The following is a 21,657-nucleotide window of genomic DNA, read 5'->3' as shown; positions in this document are numbered from 1 at the left end:
TCATCAAATTAATTAGTAAAGGGTATATATATATATATATAATAAATAAAAATGGGATTGATTTTAATAAAAAGCAACGTGTTTTTTTTATTTTTGCCTAATATTATTATGTACAGTAAGATTGATAAAAATATCCGCTAAACCATTGCAACTAAATTGGTAAAAATATACCTGTTTACTGTCTAATGTCTAATTCACCACATTGCTCCTGCATTCCCGCTCCGCCCTAGGAAAATCACCTTCCACCGCACAGCACAACGTAAACAGGGAGGTAGTGCATCGTTATATTAGGAGCTTCTTCTTGCATTTCGTTTATTCAAACTTAGCTATCATTTTGCAACGATGGACTCAGTTTCACAATCTTTTCCTCAAGCTGCAGTGGCCGTGGACAAGGATAAGAGCAGCCAAGGAGCCTTGAAATGGGCCCTCGATAATGTCGCAGTCAGGGGCCAAACCCTCATCCTCATTCACGTCAACACTCATGCCGTTTCACGTAAGCTGTTTGTCTTATTGCTTCATTCCACAACTTCTCTAGAAACTAAAAACAGAGTAAGATCTAATGCCAAAATTCAACATAATTAATGCAGCGGATAGCATACGCAGGGAAATACTTACTCCTTTTCGATGTTTCTGCACCAGAAAAGATGTGAGTCACTAACTTCATATATTCCTCTAAATGCATGAACAGAAAAAGAATTTGCAATTAATCATCTCTGCTGATCAACAGATCAAAGTCATGGATATGATCTTGGAGGGCACTGACGTAGCTAAGGGCGTAGTGGAGTTCATCTCTCAGTCGGGGATCAACAAACTAGTCGTCGGAGCATCGAGAGGAGGCTTTGTGAGGTATCTTAACATTCTTCTAAAGCACTGCTCTAACAAAGGTTCTCACTGTCTGCATACTGCTACCAGATCATTCAGAAACTTGGACATCAGCGTCAACATTTACAAAACCGTGCCTGATTTCTGCACTGCTTATGTGATAAGCAAAGGCAAGCTCTCCTCTGTTAAAAATGCGATCCGACCAGCTCCGGCCGTTTCGCCTTTGAGAATCCAGCTCCAGAAACAAGCCAACGCAGATCAACCAAGTCAACAGGAGAAGAAAGGTACGATGATCGACTTAACTTGTCATTTGGCTCGACTAGTTTCACGAACAACTGAAGGAGGCATACATTTGTCAGGTGATGCTGCAGCTGCGACTCTCAATCTGAGTAAAGAAACAGAATCAATCAGGTAATTAAGATAAGCAACATGACAGACGTGTAGGTATCTGTTCGTCCTCTCATCTCGCCTCTCTGTTTCAATGCCTTCGAACAGGTCACCGTTGACGAGAGGGGCCTATGCATATAAGTCTGATGTAGATTTGACGTCGGGCAGTGACATATCGTTTGTAAGCAGTGGGAGGAGGAGCACTGATCAGGTCTTCCCTCCGAGGATCTATTGCCTGCCTGACAACGACCTTGCTCACAGCTTCGAGTCTCGACTATCGCCTCGCAAGTCTGTGGGTGTTCATTCCGCTATGAACGGGTACTCTTTTTCTCAGGAGAGCTTTGCATCTGACGCATCGGTACGTGAATACAGTTAGCAAAAGAAATCTAGAAAGCACAAAAAGTTTTGTGCATGATCGCTCGAATGCATGCCTTGGAACTTGCAGGAATATCAAGAAGCAGAGATAAATAGACTGAAACTGGAACTCAAGCAGACAATGGATATGTACAACGCAGCTTGCAAGGAAGCGCTTCTGTCTAAACAGAAGGCAAAGGAGCTCCATCACTCGAAGATGGAGGGGAAACAGAGACTCGAAATCGCCCGACTCGCGGAAGAAGCCGCCTTGGTTCTGGTAGAGAAGGAGAAAGCAAAGTGCAAGGCAGCATTGGAAGCAGCCGAAGCAGCCCAAAGGAAGGCTGAACTGGAAGCGCATAAAAGGAGAGAAGTGGAGATAAAGGCCATGAAACAATCCGTCGACAAGAATCCCTCGAATTCGTTTGTGCAAACGGACGCGAGGTACAGGAGATACAAGATCGAGGAGATCGAGGAAGCCACAGAGTACTTTGCGGCGGACAAAAAGGTTGGAGAAGGAGGGTACGGTCCCGTCTACAAATGCTATCTCGATCACACGCCTGTTGCCGTCAAGGTACTGCGACCGGATGCGGCCCAGGGGAGGTCTCAGTTTCAGCACGAGGTTGAGATTCTAAGTTGCATCCGGCACCCAAACATGGTCCTCCTCCTCGGTGCTTGCCCGGAGTACGGTTGCCTGGTGTACGAGTACATGGCGAATGGGAGCTTAGAGGATCGCTTATTCCGGCGGGGGAACACGCCGCCCATTCCCTGGCAATATCGGTTCCGCATCGCCGCAGAGATCGCCACGTGCCTTCTCTTCCTCCACCAAACGAAGCCGGAGCCTCTGGTTCACAGGGACTTGAAGCCTGCAAACATCCTGCTCGATCAGAACTACACCAGCAAGATAAGCGACGTCGGCCTGGCCCGCCTTCTCCCGCCCTCCGTGGCAGACCAAGTCACTCAGTACCGCATGACGACGGCGGCCGGGACGTTTTGCTACATCGACCCGGAGTACCAGCAGACGGGCATGCTCGGCACCAGGTCTGACATTTACTCCTTTGGAATCCTGCTGCTGCAACTGATCACTGCGAAGCCTCCCATGGGGCTGACCCATCAAGTGGACCGCTCGATCGAGACGGGAACGTTTCGACAGGTGTTGGATCCCTCCATCCAAAATTGGCCGATCGATGAAGCTTTACGGTTCGCCAAGTTAGCACTCAACTGCGCAGAGCTGAGAAGGAAAGACCGGCCGGACCTAGGAACAGTCGTATTGCCGGAGCTCTATTGGCTGAGAGCTTTTGGGGAAGAAAACACGCAGCAATTCGCAGTGGACAACAACGTCGGCACCTCATCGTCACACGATCGAGTTTCTGTGCTGGTAAGGCGTTCAGTTCCCTACACTTGAGCTGCATGTCACTAGATTGAGCTTCCATGACGTTCTCTTTTGTTTCCTCCAATCATTCAGGATATCAGGAGTGGCCCTTTGCATCAGCAATCAGGATATCAGAGCTCGAGCCAATTTAGCGGATCGTCGATCAACTGAAGATCGTCGAGCACATCATTGGAATATTTCAATATATCGTTGAACAAAATGCAAATATTGCCTCTCCATGCACACTCAGCAATCAGTTAGATATCAAAAATTAAGTTGTGAAGATTGTAATATGTGCACAGTTCTAAATCTATGTTGGATCATTTTCACTGTTTGGCAATGTATAGCTGTAATTGTTGATAATTCTAAATGCATGAATTAAAATGAATTAATACGATAAAGATTTACAGTGATCTCTCATAAATCTGTAATCGATGATGGCAAGATTTGTTGTCGGAAGAACGATCATAGGATCGGAAAGCTCTCCGTAATTCCACGAACCAAATCTCACCGCCTCAGATGTTCTCTTTCTCTCTTTCTTATCTTTTTTCTTACGTTGCCAAATGATCCTTGGACGCACCCTTTATAAAGAGAAATAACTCAGGAGTATAATGAACTTTTCCATTAAGAGTAGTGGAGAAAATGGACATGTTTCCATGTTCTCATTTCCTACATCTCCCACTCGTCCATGGTAAGTCACTAAGACAAGTTCATTCAATTAAGTCACAGACTAGTTAGTCACAAACACTAAATAAGTCACATAGACTATTTGAGAGTTTAGTCACATAGACCATATTAGAACATTCAATCCATACTCAGAGAAAATGGTTCGTGTGATAGCAAACACACTGAGCGATAGTTGCTAAGAAGATTGTTACACCTTACATAGCCGCTCTCTGAGCAATCAATACTAACAAAGTTGTTACACTTTACTTATCCTCTCATATAAATTAGAGACACACTCTACATAGCACATAGCCTCTTTCCTGGTGGCACATAGCCTTTATCCAGGATCCATCCAATCTCCCAGTGGCATATAACCATTATCTTGGAGATATCCTTGTCTTGCTATTTACCCAGATTAAATAATTTTTATTTACATCAATATGAACTTATCTAATTCCTTATTATGACCATTATGTCAAGAGCATATTTCATATCCAATATTCACATTCATTTCTATACATAACAGAAATGGGTCCACCAGTGAATAACATCAAATGATGTAAATATATTTAATCTTCCTTTTTAGTTAGAATCTATTCATACTAATCAGTCGCTTTCCTAGTTATGTTCCATAGACCGAATCATACATAGTCATATGATACATGCTAAAGTAGCAGACACTGATTAGAACTTCAAGTAAACAGCTAAACAGTCACTAAGGTAAAAACTGAGATTAACTTATAATCTCAAAGGTTTCACATAGTAGAGAAACAAGGATCCATTCTCCAACTACCTTTATTGTCACAATAGCACATGTGGTATGAATCATATATTACGATGTTATTCTCTTTACTAAAAAGAGCGCATGTTGTGTTCAAATTTAACATCGTATAGATTTTAATCTTGACATACTTAATGTCTAATCTTGAATTCAACATATGAATTCTAATCTGGCCTTCAATAGGTTTAGTAAATGGTGGGTTCATTTACTTCGACCATTATTAACATATAAATGATCTCATCTTGACACAATTATCAAGGCGACCTCAACTTATGGATCTGTCTCTAATTTCAGCTACATAAGTTGTTCCATAAGTAACGGTCTTACTCCTATTTGTACTTAACAAATAGATATGATTGCCCATGTGAGTGGACCAATCTCTACCTGCCAACATGTTCACTGAGATCTTATAAGAATGTAACAAATACAACATATACACTGAATAGATTATGACAAATGACAAAAACAAATCACAAAGTTTGATTGTTATTTCAATATTATTACATTCTACGAAGTCCCAAAGACTTTACATGTTCTTTAAATGACTCTTTAGTCATTGGTTTAGTAAAAGGATATGCAAGCATAGCACGTGTAAGGACATACTCAAGAATTACTTTTCTTTTAGCCACAATATCCCTCATAAAATTATATTTAATTTCTATATGCTTGTCTTTGCTGTGATATTTAGGATCCTTGGAAAAAGCTATTGCAGTTTAACTATCACAGTAGATAGTTATTGGACTCCCATTATCCTCAGCAATTTTCAGATGTTTCAGGAACCTTATCAACCAGACTACTTCTTGCACAGCCGCTGAACATGCCACATATTCAGCTTCCATAGTCGACAAAGCTATACAAGCTTATTTCTGTAGGACCGTGATCGTTCGATAGAGGGGGGGTGAATATCGATTCGAAAACTCGAGTGTAAAAGTACGCAGCGGAAAAGTAAATGAACACAATTGATTTTACTTCGTTCGGAGCCTGTGACGACTCCTACTCGAAGGCCGGTGGTCCTTGACCACTTTCGTTGGGCAATCACTAGCAATTCGAATGTGATTACAAAAAGAGTGTAAGAAATGCTAATGAAACAAAACACAAAGCTATACAAAAAGAAAGCTTAAAGAGCAAGGGCGCGTTGTCGGAGCTTTGTTAGCGTCATTGGAGCACAGAGCAGCAAATTCTTTGATATGCTGCTCCGGGCGCCTGGATCCCTTCCGGGCACCCTGGTGCGACGTGGCAAGTCCAGTCAGGATGCTCCACGTGGCAAGGCGACGCAGAGGATAAAAGTTGCCTCCGGGCGCCCGGACCACCTTTTTTTTTCCAGAGATTCCTTCTCCTGCAAAACAAGGTTAGTCGGAGGCAAAATATATCCTGCAACACAGATTGTTAGCACAATTTATAAAGTATGAATTAACAGAAAAAGTATGACTTAGATTTCGTCTTTCCGAGACCAGAATTTAGTCACGATCTCGACTTAGATATCCGAAATGGATCTAAGCCGGATCGACGCCTAATGTTCCCTTCCTGGGAACGCGTCCTCGCAGTCACTCCCCTCCAGTGACTTACCTTACTTACCTGCCAGACGTCCGGTCAGCCCGTCGACCCGTCTGGACTTCGTGCCAGCTATCCGGTCAGCCCGTTGACCTAGCTGGGCTTCGTGCCTAAGCGTCCGGTCAGCCCGTTGGCTATCCGGTCAGCCCGTCGACCTAGCTGGGCTTCGTGCCAGACATCCGGTCAACCCGTCGACCTGTCTGGACTTATCCTGCACACTCGATCAGAGTGTTAGATCAACAATAAACCTAACTTAACCTATTTGTCATTCATCAAAACCTGGGTTAAATCGTTAGTGCTAACCGCACCAACAATCTCTCCCTTTTTGATGGAATGACAACCTGGTTAAGTTAGTGAAGATATTTGCAAGAAAAACAGATAACATCATTATGTGGAGGTTTTTAAGTTAGTTTGTATTTTTAATTGGTTTGGCTAACTTAACCACCTAACCCTCCCCCTTTTGCATTCATCAAAAATAAGCATGTTTTAAAAAAAATACAGACTTCAGACAAAGTAAGGAGTCATGTCAAGTTAATCTGGGGGAGTTAAATTTAGTAATTTATCTTTTGTAAAAGAGCTAAGTTTTGAGACAAGTTTAAAAGATCTCTTTTTCAAAACTAGGTAAAATTGATTTTCTAAAACTGAGTTGGTAAAGGATTCAACTTTCAAGACTTAAGAACATAAAAGACTTGATTTTTCTAAAGCTAGTTTTCAAAAATAGGTGTATATAAAAAAAAATTTAGATTTAAAGGCTAAGTTTTGTGAAAAATAGCTAATTTTTCAAGTATAGCTTCTAAGGTTAAGGTTTAAGAATAAGTTCTAAATTTCAAGAGAATTTTTTTTTTAAAAACAGGTTTCAACTCTTTTCAAACATAAGCAAGATTTCAAGGCTAAGTTTTAAAATAAATTTCAAGATTGATTGAAGTCTAATTTTCAATACTAAGTTTGTAAAAAATTTAAAAAGACTTAGTTTATAAACTTACGTTTAGTTTAATTTTTGTAGAATTAAGTAGAATTAAGTAAAGTCAAATTCTCAGAACTAGATTTTTAAATTCAATTTTCAAAACTACGTTAAATCTAATTTTGAAATTCAATAACTTAGTTTTCAAAAATAGGTTTAAGAAATTTTTAAAAAATGTTTTGAAAAATCGAAAAATTTTAATTGATTCCTCCCCCTGGACCTGACATCAAATCAAATGTCTAACCATTTAGTTACCGACTGACTTATCAAAAGATAGCAGCTTTCACTTGGTTAGTCAAGTTAAGGTCAATCTTAACTTGATTAATATATATTTTATTTTTAACGCCCAGACTTATGTCGATGCACTGAAATAAGCATCTTAAGTCTTAGGCAAGTGGCCTATGCATCTCACCCCTTTCTATTGTTTGGCAAACACAAGCAAGGTAAGCCTAGGGTTTTGGTGAGATGCTCAAAACTAGTCCTATGGGTTCATGTTTTCTAAGGATTCAAAAACTAGTCTAAGGCCAAAACTGTTTTTGAAAATCTAAAAATGGAAAGGTTTGAAAACTGACACATGTTTGAACCTATGAGTTAAAAACAATCATCTTTGAAAATATTTCTGAAATTCAAAATTCCTAGGCTATCAAGATAGAACATAATCAATGCAAGTCTGAAATATCACTAGATAGATCCAAAGTATTTTACAGGTAGTGTAGCTACAGAAATGAGTCATAACTAGAGCTACTGAGATGATGAAGGGGGTGGTCCAGATCCCAAGGATCGGAGAAGCGCCATCAGCTCAGTGTGTCGGGTCTCCCCGGCAGCTCGTAACTCAGCAACCTCTCGTCGTATGTCCTGATGAAAATCAGAGTTCTCCTGCTGGAGACTCGCCATAGCTCTCTCTAGTCCGGTCATACGGTCGGCTAGAGTGCGGGGAGCGTGACATGGTGCTCGAGCTGGGGGCGGTGGTGGAGCCGGTGCGGCTTCCTCTGGAAACAGTGCAAAGCATGAACTCGTCCCCCTCTACGTCTGGATCGGGCTGGTGCTGTGCCCCACTCCGCCAAGACATAGTCTCGTCATCCCTATCTACGTGGATACCCGCTAAGGAGAAGTTCCTAGCTGCTATAACATCGAACTCGGTCATATAGGCAATGTCTCCTCTAGTGACATCAATGTGCAACGAGGACATATATGCTGTCAGAATGTGACAGAACGACATGTGGACTCGTCTATCAGTCACGTATCCAGCCGAGTAGATAATGGTGGAGAAGATATGTAGGCTGATGTCAATATCTAACCGATGACTCAAGGTATAGAGTAAAAATGAATGGAATGTGCGCATCAAAGCGATGTCCCGAGTAGTCAGTGGTAAAATGCAGCAGACTAAGACCCTATAAAGAGCGTAGTCCCGGACTCGGAGTTCTACCGACCTAAACTGGGTCACAGTGGGATCTCGCTCTCCCCCAAAAAAATACGAATAAATCGTATCGAGAGTAATATGTGAGTAGGGATCTCCGAATGGTAGATCCCTGGGAGGATAGCATAAGAAAGGGCAAATAGATGGACGTAACTCTAAAAACTCTCGGATAGTCGTAGGGGAAAACGTGATATCAGTACCCGCTGCCCTAGTGGTATAGGTGAGATCGTCTACTTTCACTAGGTTATTGCAAAATTCAGTACATAGACTTATGTTTACTGGACTGATACATTCGATAAGGTTCTTTAAGTTATAGTGGTTTATAACCTCTATAACGGAGGCACACGAACCTAGAAAGAACGATCTATTTATACATTTAGTCCTAATGGCCTTATAAATGGTTGACTCAAACTTAAGCCTTAGTTCATCTGTGGGAAACCTAGGGTCAGTGCTAGCATTAGAGAGTCCAGCACCAGTATTTGTTCGTTTCCTACAGTATATTAAAAAAAATATTCTAAGAAAAAAGATGAGAAGACAAATTCTAATTAATTTTCAGATAGGGGAAGAAGATTTACCGAGGAGCCATCGACAAATATAGATCTGACGACCTCGGTTGAATAGCAGCAGCGTCTTCACCGCAAGAAAATTTTGATTTAAAATACTCTCGCACTGAGGTTCGGAGTGAATCTTGGCAAAAGTGAAGATTTTGTGGGGCAAGGGTTGGGGGCGCCCGCTGCCCCTTATTTATAGGGAGCTCCGGGCGCCTGGAGCCATTCTGGGCGCCCCGGAAGTGAATACCAGGGGCGCCCACTGTTTTTTTTTTTTACATTTAAGATTTAGAGATTAGGTTTAAAATTAATTTTTAAGTTTAAGATTAAAATTTTGAGATTAATTTTTAAATTAAAATTTTGAAATTAATTTTTAAGTTTGAAATTAAAATTTTGAAATTAATTTTTAAGATAAAAAATTTTGAAATTAATTTTTAAGTTTAAAATTAAAATTTTGAACTTAATTTTTAGGTTTGAAATTAATTTTTAAGTTTAAAATTAAAATTTTGAAATTAAGTTTAAAATTAAAATTTTAAAATTAATTTTTAAGTTTAAAATTAAAATTTTGAAATTAATTTTTAAGTTTTAAAATTAAGTTAAAAATTAAAATTTTGAAATTAATTTTTAAGTTTAAAATTAAAATTTTGAAATTAATTTTTAAGTTTAAAATTAAAATTTTGAAATTAATTTTTAAGTTTAAAATTAAAATTTTGAAATTAAGTTTAAAATTAAAATTTTGAAATTACTTTTTAAGTTTAAAATTTTGAAATTAATTTTTAAGTTTAAAATTAAAATTTTGAAATTAATTTTTAAGTTTAAAATTAAAATTTTGAAATTAAGTTTAAAATTAAAATTTTGAAATTAATTTTTAAGTTTAAAATTAAAATTTTGAAATTAAGTTTAAAATTAAAATTTTCAAATTAAGTTTAAAATTAAAATTTTGAAATTAATTTTTAAGTTTAAAATTAAAATTTTGAAATTAAGTTTAAAATTAAAATTTTGAAATTAAGTTTAAAATTAAAATTTTGAAATTAATTTTTAAGTTTAAAATTAAAATTTTGAAATTAAATTTAAAATTAAAATTTTGAAATTAATTTTTAAGTTTAAAATTAAAATTTTTAAATTAATTTTTAAGTTTAAAAATAAAATTTTGAAATTAATTTTAAGTTTGAAATTAAAATTTTGAAATTAATTTTTAAGTTTAAAATTAAAATTTTGAAATTAATTTTTAAGTTTGAAATTAAAATTTTGAAATTAATTTTTAAGTTTGAAATTAAAATTTTGAAATTAATTTTTAAGTTTGAAATTAAAATTTTGAAATTAATTTTTTAAGTTTGAAATTAAAATTTTGAAATTAATTTTTAAGTTTGAAATTAAAATTTTGAAATTAATTTTTTAAGTTTGAAATTAAAATTTTGAAATTAATTTTTTAAGTTTGAAATTAAAATTTTGAAATAAATTTTTTAAGTTTGAAATTAAAATTTTGAAATTAATTTTTAAGTTTGAAATTAATTTTTAAGTTTGAAATTAAAATTTTGAAATTAATTTTTTAAGTTTGAAATTAATTTTTAAGTTTGAAATTAAAATTTTGAAATTAATTTTTAAGTTTGAAATTAATTATTAAGTTTGAAATTAAAATTTTGAAATTAATTTTTAATTTTGAAATTAATTTTTTAAGTTTGAAATTAAAATTTTGAAATTAAAATTTTGAAATTAATTTTTAAGTTTGAAATTAAAATTTTGAAATTAATTTTTAAGTTTGAAATTAAAATTTTGAAATTAATTTTTTAAGTTTGAAATTAAAATTTTGAAATTAATTTTTAAGTTTGAAATTAAAATTTTCAAATTAATTTTTAAGTTTGAAATTAATATTTTCAAATTAATTTTTAAGTTTGAAATTAAAATTTTGAAATTAATTTTTAATTAAACAAATTTAAGCCTTGTTCATCTCACCCGATCTATATTATCAATCAGGGAATCCTATGATTTTGTGAGATGAAATTGGATTTTTAATTATGGAGTTTTGGTTTAACTTGTGTTAGATTCAGATTTAGCTTTAGTCTCCACAAATAGGCAATCTTCGGATAAACTTCTAAGCTTGGTGATTCACATGGACGTCATTAGTAGTAACCAACCTTTCGAGGTTTTCCGAATAGTCCTATCCACGGAGCTTAGTACTAAATCTTGGTCTAACTGGTTAGGATTCATTTAAGGGTAGCTTCGGTCAGTTACACTTGGCCACATGCACCAGATCGAAACCATATCTTTCTAGACATGCGATGCTCAAGCTTCCCTAACGTACTATCATCCAAAAACTTCACCAGTACCATGATTCAAGTTAAACTTGGTCTCTTTTTAACTAATCCTAATTACCCTGCCGGGTTAGTTAATTTTGGAGGTGCCAGCTATTCTGGAGCCTCCCCCTGAATTATTGACCTTTAATTTAAATTTTCGTTTTAGGTTTGTGTCTGTTTCTTTTATAGTTATAATTAACTTGGTGATAGTTTATATTTTGTTGAGTTTTAAATTTTGAATTTTTAGGTTTGTATTTTGGTTTTTTATTTGGTTTAATCGAGTTTATATAATATACTTTTTCTTTAGGTATATAATATTGATTAAGTCCTACTTGCGTGGTCAGACACGCTTTTGGAACCCAAGCTTGATTAGTTGATTTGTATTGAGTTATTAATGACTTAAAAGTTTTATTTGAGTTCGACTTGTATCCGAGTCCGGTTTTATTATAACATGCTTTTTGATTGTTCAGGATTAAGTCAAGATTTTTTGATCTTGTTGTAAATTTTTCTAGCATATTTTTTAAATTGTTAATATCATTTTTTAATGATAAATTCTCCTCCTCAAGTGTTAGATCTTGAGTTGGATTTGAATTTTTGATTTGTTCCTTGAGGTTTTGATTTTCCTCAAGAAGTGATTTGTTTTCATTTTCTATTTTAATTAATTTACTATTTAAACAGGAAATAATTCTTAAAAAAATTTGTTTAAATTAAAATATACCTCATTTGGGCCTTCGGAAACGAGTACGGACTCGTGGCTTGTTTCGGGTTCAGACCCATCTTCATCTTCGCGGGCCATCAGTGCGAGGTGGCTCTGATGTTTCTGCTCTTCTTCCTCCGATTCGTCTGAGGAGTCGTCCCATGTTGCTTTGAGAGCCTTCTTTTTGGTTGACTTCGGTTTGTCGAACTTCAGTTTTGGGCATTCGTTCTTGTAGTGTCCCTTTTTATTGCATCCGAAGCAAGTCACGTTCTTTTGTTCTGAGGGAGAACTGATCTTTTGAAGGTCCTTTTTGCTGAAGCTCCTTTTTCTCCTAGTGAACATTTTTCTTACAAAGTTCACCAGGTGTTCTTCGTCTTCGGAGTCTTGGTCGGAATCTTCTTCATATTCAGGCTTGCTCTTCTTTTCTTTGGAGGAACCTGCAAATAAAGCTATACCTTTCTCGGCTCCAGCATTAGTTTGTTCATGTAATTCTAATTCACAGAAAAGCTCGTCTAATTTTAACTTAGAGAGATTTTTACAGATTTTGTAGGCATCTATGATTGATGCCCACAAACTATTACGTGGAAAAGCATTTAATGCGTACCTTATTAAGTCTCTATTTTCCATCTGGTGGCCTATCGCATGAAGCCCGTTGAGGATGTCCTTGATCCTCGCGTGGATCTGATTCGCCGTTTCACCTTCCTGCATTTTTATATTAAGAATTTTATTTAAAAGCAGGTCTCGTTTTGTTACCTTGGCGTCGCTCGTTCCCTCGTGAAGAGTGGAGGTCACTGTGCTGAATCCTTCTGTCTGAGACATTTTAGTCCTGCGTACAGAAGAAAGAAAAGAAAAACAAAAATCCCAAGACTTGGTCTTGGATTAGTAGTGTGGAAGAAGAAAAAATAATAGAAGTATCTAAATTGGTGTTGCACCAATTTAGATTTAATTGCAACGAAAAAAAAATTCAAAGCAGGTAATAATACCAGTTTGAAATTAAACGTAAAACTGAAAACCGAAAAAAAATTAATTTTTCACCCCCTGTCTGATTGGTGGTTGCACCAAATCAGAGCGGTACCTGCTCTGATACCACTTGTAGGACCGTGATCGTTCGATGGAGGGGGGGTGAATATCGATTCGAAAACTCGAGTGTAAAAGTACGCAGCGGAAAAGTAAATGAACACAATTGATTTTACTTCGTTCGGAGCCTGTGACGACTCCTACTCGAAGGCCCGTGGTCCTTGACCACTTTCGTTGGGCAATCACTAGCAATTCGAATGTGATTACAAAAAGAGTGCAAGAAATGCTAATGAAACAAAACACAAAGCTATACCGACAGAAAAGAAAGCTTAAAGAGCAAGGGCGCGTTGTCGGAGCTTTGTTAGCGTCGCTGGAGCACAGAGCAGCAAAGCAATCTGGGAATTCTGAGATGATATTGAAGCTCCACCCCTGGGGCTTCTTTTATATGCTGCTCCGGGCGCCTGGATCCCTTCCGGGCGCCCTGGTACGATGTGGCAAGTCCAGTCAGGATGCTCCACGTGGTGAGGCGACGCAGAGGATAAAACTTGCCTCCGGGCGCCCGGACCACCTTTTTCCAGAGATTCCTTCTCCTGCAAAACAAGGTTAGTCCGAGGCAAAATATATCCTGCAACACAGATTGTTAGCACAATTTATAAAGTATGAATTAACAGAAAAAGTATGACTTAGATTCCGTCTTTCCGAGACCGGAATCTAGTCACGATCTCGACTTAGATATCCGAAATGGATCTAAGCCGGATCGACGCCTAATGTTCCCTTCCTGGGAACGCGTCCTCGCAGTCACTCCCCTCCAGTGACTTACCTTACTTACCTGCCAGACGTCCGGTCAGCCCGTCGACCCGTCTGGACTTCGTGCCAGCTATCCGGTCAGCCCGTTGACCTAGCTGGGCTTCGTGCCTAAGCGTCCGGTCAGCCCGTCGACCCGCTTGGACTTCGTGCCAGCTATCCGGTCAGCCCGTCGACCTAGCTGGGCTTCGTGCCAGACATCCGGTCAGCCCGTCGACCTGTCTGGACTTATCCTGCACACTCGATCAGAGTGTTAGATCAACAATAAACCTAACTTAACATATTTGTCATTCATCAAAACCTGGGTTAAATCGTTAGTGCTAACCGCACCAACAGTTTCTTGCTATTCCAAGAGATGGCGCTACCATTCAGCAAGAATGCATAGTCTGATGTGGATTTTCTATCATCCAAGTCCCCAGCCCAATCTGCATCTGAATAACCTTTCAGACTAATATCTTGTAACGCCCACCCTCCCACTGCCTAGGAAGGGACGGGGTTACTTGAATTATACGTGCATACATATAAAATCATGGCAGCGGAAACAGTTACTTAATTTTTTTTTTCTACACTAATCATCATGCTTATCATACTGAACATGTAGACTTACTAGTATTCATGCATACAACTTAATTAATACCAACTACTTGAAACATAATTCATGATATCATAAGCATACTAGCATGAAACATGAAGAACATAAGTGCATAACTATCCATACTAGTTAAAGTACTATTAAAGCATAAAGATAACACATGGTTCATATGCAAACTTAGAACTTAAAAACATATAGCAGTTTTCTTCCAACGTGCCACACACACTCTTGCCCTTCCGGCTGCTCCTCTTAGTTTAGCTATTCCTTTCCCTTTTCTGTAGTACAAGGAAACATAAAATCTATAAGCCCATAGGCTTAGTAAGTCTCTTTCCTACTCATAAAATCTATACTTAATCTTAGCTAAAAGTGTGGCAGACCCGTGCAATAGTTGTTGGTGCAACCTTAGGTCAAGGTTGACCTGGTTGACCTGACTCGAGTTGACCTGACTCGAGTTGTATTTTAATGTTTGACTTAGGAAGATTGTTGGTGCAACCTTAGGTCAAGGTTGACCTAGTTGAGTTGTATTTTGATGTTTGACACTCGTGGAAGAGTTGTATTCTTGATATGGGACAAGAATAGATGTTTGGGAGATTATTGGTGCAACCGTAGGTCAAGGTTGACCTGGTTGACCTGATTCAGGAAAAAGTCCAAGTATGGAGACTTGGCAACGGAAAAGTCCAAGCGGGGAGCTTGGCACTGGAAAAGTCCAAGTATGGAGACTTGGCACTGGAAAAGTCCAAGCAGGGAGCTTGGCACGCGAAAAGTCCAAGTATGGAGACTTGGCATGGGAAAAGTCCAAGTATGGAGACTTGGCACTGGAAAAGTCCAAGTATGGAGACTTGGCACGGAAAAGTCCTAACTGGGATGTTAGGCAGTGTGGAAAGTCCTGGTGAGTGAAGCTAGGCAGTGGGAAAGTCCTAACTGGGATGTTAGGCAGTTGGAAAGTCCTGGTGAGTGAAGCCAGGCAGCGAGAAAGTCCTAACTGGGATGTTAGGCGGTTGGAAAGTCTGGTGAGTGAAGCAAGGCGGTAGGAAAGTCCTAAGGATGTTAGGCGGTGTGGAAAGTCCCGTCGGTGAAGCCGGCGGTGGAAAAGTCCTAACTGGATGTTAGGCAATGGGAAAGTCCTAACTGGGATGTTAGGCAGTTGGAAAGTCCTGGTGAGTGAAGCCAGACAGTGAGAAAGTCCTAACTGGGATGTTAGGCAGTGTGGAAAGTCCTGGTGAGTGAAGCCGGGCAAGGGAAAAATCCAGATGGATCAAGGGTGATCGGACATCTGGTGTGGAGAAGTCTAAGTGGGTCAAAAGGATTGACCGGACACTTAGCGGGGAGTGCTAGCAGGTCAAGGGAGTGACCGGATGCTAGGCGTGATGTACCAACAGGTCAAGGTTGACCGGATGTTGGTGTGGAAGCCTTAGGTTTAGGGCTGAGAAGTTTGGATCGGGCTGCAGACCGATCCAATGATACATGGCTCATCTGATCGGTCTGGTGACCGATCAGTGACCGATCAGTATGCTACTGATGGTTATCTGATCGGTCTGGAGACCGATCAGAAGGAGATCAGTGGCAAACTAGCAGAGAAGAGAAGCCTGATCGGTCTACGGACCGATCAGAAGGTTCCCTGATCGGTCTGTGGACCGATCAGGATGTTTCCTGATCGGTCCATGGACCAATCAGGATGTTTCCTGATCGGTCCATGGACCGATCGGATACCCTGATCGGTCCACACGACCGATCAGGGTTCTAGCCGTTGCGACGCAACGGCTAGTTTCTTTCATGTTCTTCTTCGCGGTATAAGGGCGAAGGGCATCTTTGCTCTTCCTTTTCCTCCTTAGAACTTCTGTTCTGCTGCTGAAGTTTAAGCTTCGACTGAGCTTTGTTGAGCTCACTTCCGAAGCCCCGCGTGAGCTTCTTTCGGCTGAGTTGCTTGTTGGCATTCGTCCGTGAAGTTGTTGCTTCCAGGACTTCAGTCGACGACAAGAAGGCAAGCTTGTATTGTTACATTCATTGTATTTACTTCTTGTATTCTCTTGTACTCTTAGCTTGCTGTTGCAAGTGATTGTGGCGAGGTTTCTCCACCCACAAGGAGTTGATATTAGCCGGTTCTCCGGGGACTCATCCACCGACGGATTGATAGGGCTCGTCCACCTTACGGACACGCCGAGGAGTAGGAGTATCATCTCCGAACCTCGTACATCGCTGTGTTAAGGTTTGATATTCTTCCTTTCGTTTCTAGTTTATTTTTCCGCTGCGCTAATGAATTGTAGGAAGAAACGAGTGATTTGGGGCGGCTATTCACACCCCCCTCTCTAGCCGTACGAAGAGATCCTAACAAGTGGTATCAGAGCAAGGCCGCTCTTCTACGGATCAACACCTGTGGGAGCACGAGCTAGAGGATGGATCTACTCGGAGAAGATGTCACCATTCCACCCTTCTACGAATGCGGTGACTTCGCGTATTGGAAGGTAAGGATGAAGTACTTTCTTATGACTAACATAATGAATTATTTTTGTGTACAAGAAGGTTTTATTTCTCCGGTGGATAAGGAAGGAAAACCACTTGAGAAGAAGGAGTGGACAAGAGAACAAATTCACAAATCCGAAATCAACGAAGAGGTAACGAGAATAATTGAATTTTCATTGCCTACTAACATCTTGTGTAAGATAGGTTACAACAATGCCAAGGAATTATGGGATAACTTGGCCAAGTTCCATGAGGGAAGCTCAAATTCAAGCCATGAAGAGGAGCTAAGTGAGCCAAGTAGCTCACATCATGGAGGAGAGGAATTAGAAGTTGAGGGTTACTCAACATCTAAGGACGAAGAGGAGGAGAGTTCTTCTTCAAGTTCGGAGCAAGAAGAAGAAGCTTCTACCTCCGAAAGGGATGAAGAAGAGAGCTCGCATCCACCCTCAACCCTAGGTAACTCAAGCAATTTAAGTTCAATTAAATTACACATTATGTGCTTTGAGTGTAGGGAACATGGACATTACAAGAGTAAGTGTCCAAAGAGGGTAAGAAAGACTCCACCGGCGCCAAAGGTCAAGGAAGCCGGAGTCCCAAAACGCAAGGGCAAGGAGCACATCGTGTGTTTCCAATGCAAGCAAAGGGGACACTATAGGAGCCATTGTCCGAGGGGGAGGCAACCTCACAAGGGCAAGAGACCGGGCACATCGATAGGGGGAGCTAAGGCAAACCCTAAGGTAACCTCTAAGGTTCATTTTTGCAATTCTAATAAAATGCATGCTAGGAATTTTATTGCACTTGTCGATAATAACAAGCATGATAACCTTAGGAATCAATACATGTGCTTAGGAGCTAAGCATGTGAGTCTAGATAAGGATAATTCTAGAAATGCTAACCCTAGAATTAACTCATCTAAGACTAAGGAAAACCTAGGTAGAAACCCCAAGACAACTAGACATATGCCTAGGAACACCTCAAGAAAGAATGATAAATTAAAACTTGAGGTTTTAGAGGAAGAAAATCAAGTCTTGAGGTCAAGACTTGACACTCTAGAAAAGGCCCTAAAGAATTTAGAGAAGTCAACTCTAGGGTCTAAGGGTCAAAAACCCAAGTCCAAGGACAAGAAAGGTTTGGGTCACAAACCTAAGTCCCAAGTGGTCAAGCCCACTTATCATAATGTTCCATTCGATTATGGAACAAAACCTAGGGCTAGGAAGACCACCACCAAGGTCACAAGGGGAGTCACCCCTAGAGTTGATCTTGATGAGTCCCAAATGACCAAGGCTTTAAAGCCTAAGAGGGTCATTAGGAGGGTTGCTAGGGAAGTCATCCCTAGTGAATATTTAGTGAACCCAATGAGCTCAAATAGGTATTGGGTTCCTAGGAGCGTGATTTCATCACGCTAGATGAGTTAGGGTGTGCCAACCTTACTTGAATAGGTAGTTAACCTAATCATGGCAAAAGGTGGCACTTTAGGAATTTTCAAGGTGTGAACAAGCCTTGAAAATGAACTTAACAATTATTCCTAAGGTGATGTGCCAACTACATTTGAGGAGTTCTCTTAAGTCAATCTAATTGGCACATAGTGATCTAAACATCTTTGATATATGATTTTAGATCTATTACACTTAGGAATATAGAACCTATGGCAAAATGATCAAAATTATCAAAAATGGCAACTAAGGCTAGAATTAGGTATTTCCTATACCTTTACATGTTACTTGCCATATTTTGTTTGCCATATGCCATGTCATGACATCATACTTAATTTATCATCATTTGATATGTCATGATAAAGCTTAGGTTCTTTATATGTCATGCTTTAGTTAAGTTTCATACTTTATGCCATGATATCATGACATTGGCACATGTTTTCATTTATGATATTATTTCATGTCATGTCATCATCTCTTGCAGTAATAATCAATGAAATTGATTTAAGGATAGAAACACAATTTGATATTGAGATCAAATTGGTGTTTAGAAAATGCATGAGAACTTAGCCTAAGATGACCTAAACCCATATCTCACATCAAAATTGACTTGGATGTGTTTGATACACTTTAGATGTGTGTGAGATATTAGGATCATGAGTTAGGATCAAGGTGCATAGTTCTTGTACCTAGATGAGCCTAATTCAAGAAATGGGGGATCATAGGGAAAGCTTATGTACAAGTCATGTACATTTAGCCCTAAGATTATGGTCATAAATTAAAAGATTTAAAATCATTTTGAAATTGATTTGAAAAACCTTGATGAAGCTTTTCTAGTGATAGCATTCATCATTGAACAAATTGATACAAAGATGAGTTAACTTTGAACTATTTCAAAGACTTTTGAACTTTGTATCAAGATTTGAAAATGGAAGTTATTTTCATAGAAAACTATTTTTCCATGATAGTATATGTTATGAGGAATGTATCCTCAAAATTTCACAATTTTTCGAATTTTCTGGAATTTTCTAGGAGTTTCTGAATTTCGGGAAGGAAATTTCAGAAATCTGCCTATCAGAGTCTGGACCGATCCGAAGGGAGTCTGATCGGTCCAGGCAGTTGTGGATCGGTCTGCAGACCGATCCAGTAAGAACCAGAGAGCTTGGTGCGATCTGGTGAAGGCCTGATCGGTCTGGGGACCGATCCATGGGGTTTCTGATCGGTCTGGGGACCGATCAGAGCGTGCCAGTTTCTGATTTTCAGCTGTTGTCTGAAATTTCAGTTATGGAAATGGTGTTTTTGGATTTCTAAAGGTTTGGAACTCACAAAGACATTGTTGGTGCAATGGTCAAGGGGGAGTTGACCTTTAGGGGGAGTTTTACCTAATTGTCAAGGGGGAGTTGACTTTTAGGGGGAGTTTTTACTCCTTAAGACTTTTGAGGATTAGTGATATGGGATTATCACTAAGTTGATTGTTGAGTTTAGTATCAAGGGGGAAATTAAGAGTTTCAATGAAAGGTATGGGACTTTCATTAGGAAGAAACTCTTGACCTTGATACCCTCCTTTTCTTTTTGATGTGTGTCAAAAAGGGGAGAGTGTTCATTGGAGAATTATTGGAGAACCTAAGTTAGGTTATCGGGCTAACCTAAGCTAGGGGAAGAATGTCAAGGAATGTTCAAGGAAGAACATTGGAATTCTTTTTGATGTATGTCAAAAAGGGGGAGAATTATTGGAGAACCCAAGTTAGGTTATCGGGTTAACCTAAGGGGAGAATGTCCAGAGAATGTTCAAGGAAAGAACATTGGACATTGGAAGATGGTTGGAAAACCTAAGTTAGGTTATCGGGTTAACCTAACTTGATTATGGGTTTTGTCAAACATCAAAAAGGGGGAGATTGTTGGTGCAACCTTAGGTCAAGGTTGACCTGGTTGACCTGACTCGAGTTGACCTGACTCGAGTTGTATTTTGATGTTTGACTTAGGAAGATTGTTGGTGCAACCTTAGGTCAAGGTTGACCTAGTTGAGTTGTATTTTGATGTTTGACACTCGTGGAAGAGTTGTATTCTTGATATGGGACAAGAATAGATGTTTGGGAGATTATTGGTGCAACCGTAGGTCAAGGTTGACCTGGTTGACCTGATTCAGGAAAAATTCCAAGTATGGAGACTTGGCAACGGAAAAGTCCAAGCAGGGAGCTTGGCACTGGAAAAGTCCAAGTATGGAGACTTGGCACTGGAAAAGTCCAAGCAGGGAGCTTGGCACGCGAAAAGTCCAAGTATGGAGACTTGGCATGGGAAAAGTCCAAGTATGGAGACTTGGCACTGGAAAAGTCCAAGTATGGAGACTTGGCACGGAAAAGTCCTAACTGGGATGTTAGGCAGTGTGGAAAGTCCTGGTGAGTGAAGCTAGGCAGTGGGAAAGTCCTAACTGGGATGTTAGGCAGTTGGAAAGTCCTGGTGAGTGAAGCCAGGCAGCGAGAAAGTCCTAACTGGGATGTTAGGCAGTTGGAAAGTCCTGGTGAGTGAAGCCAGGCAGTAGGAAAGTCCTAACTGGGATGTTAGGCAGTGTGGAAAGTCCTGGTCAGTGAAGCCAGGCAGTGGAAAAGTCCTAACTGGGATGTTAGGCAATGGGAAAGTCCTAACTAGGATGTTAGGCAGTTGGAAAGTCCTGGTGAGTGAAGCCAGGCAGCGAGAAAGTCCTAACTGGGATGTTAGGCAGTGTGGAGAGTCCTGGTGAGTGAAGCCGGGCAAGGGAAAAATCCAGATGGATCAAGGGTGATCGGACATCTGGTGTGGAGAAGTCTAAGTGGGTCAAAAGGATTGACCGGACACTTAGCGGGGAGTGCTAGCAGGTCAAGGGAGTGACCGGATGCTAGGCGTGATGTACCAACAGGTCAAGGTTGACCGGATGTTGGTGTGGAAGCCTTAGGTTTAGGGCTGAGAAGTTTGGATCGGGCTGCAGACCGATCCAATGATACATGGCTCATCTGATCGGTCTGGTGACCGATCAGTGACCGATCAGTATGCTACTGATGGTTATCTGATCGGTCTGGAGACCGATCAGAAGGAGATCAGTGGTAAACTAGCAGAGAAGAGAAGCCTGATCGGTCTACGGACCGATCAGAAGGTTCCCTGATCGGTCTGTGGACCGATCAGGAGGTTTCCTGATCGGTCCATGGACCGATCAGGGACGGAACAGAAGCGAAGGCTTCTTCCCTGATCGGTCTGCAGACCGATCAGGATGTTGCCTGATCGGTCCACAGACCGATCAGGGTTCTAGCCGTTGTGACGCAACGGCTAGTTTCTTCGCTGTCTTCTTCGCAGGTATAAGGAGACGAGGGCATCTTCTGTGCAGGTTACTCTTCCTTTTTCCTCCTTAGAACTTCTGTTCTGCTGCTGAAGTTTAAGCTTCGACTGAGCTTTGTTGAGCTCACTTCCGAAGCCCCGCGTGAGCTTCTTTCGGCTGAGTTGCTTGTTGGCATTCGTCCGTGAAGTTGTTGCTTC

The 21,657-nt window shown here is 39.8% G+C and overlaps 1 protein-coding gene across 1 annotated transcript; it reads left to right on the top strand.

Annotated features, from left to right (window-relative positions):
• The first annotated feature begins 342 nt into the window (after positions 1-342).
• Positions 343-3,103, top strand: LOC122037434 (U-box domain-containing protein 35-like). Its single transcript, XM_042596907.1, has 7 exons — positions 343-493; positions 588-646; positions 728-846; positions 913-1,233; positions 1,318-1,567; positions 1,655-2,938; positions 3,026-3,103. Exons 1-7 carry the CDS (start codon positions 343-345, stop codon positions 3,101-3,103), a joined length of 2,262 nt encoding a protein of 753 aa, XP_042452841.1.
• The last annotated feature ends 18,554 nt before the right edge of the window (positions 3,104-21,657 follow it).

Source organism: Zingiber officinale, unplaced genomic scaffold (genome assembly GCF_018446385.1).
Source record: "Zingiber officinale cultivar Zhangliang unplaced genomic scaffold, Zo_v1.1 ctg40, whole genome shotgun sequence".
In the NCBI taxonomy this organism is placed as follows: Eukaryota; Viridiplantae; Streptophyta; class Magnoliopsida; order Zingiberales; family Zingiberaceae; genus Zingiber; species Zingiber officinale.
The sequence above is the reverse complement of the archived record's forward strand: the minus strand, read 5'-3'. Positions and strand labels throughout refer to the sequence as shown.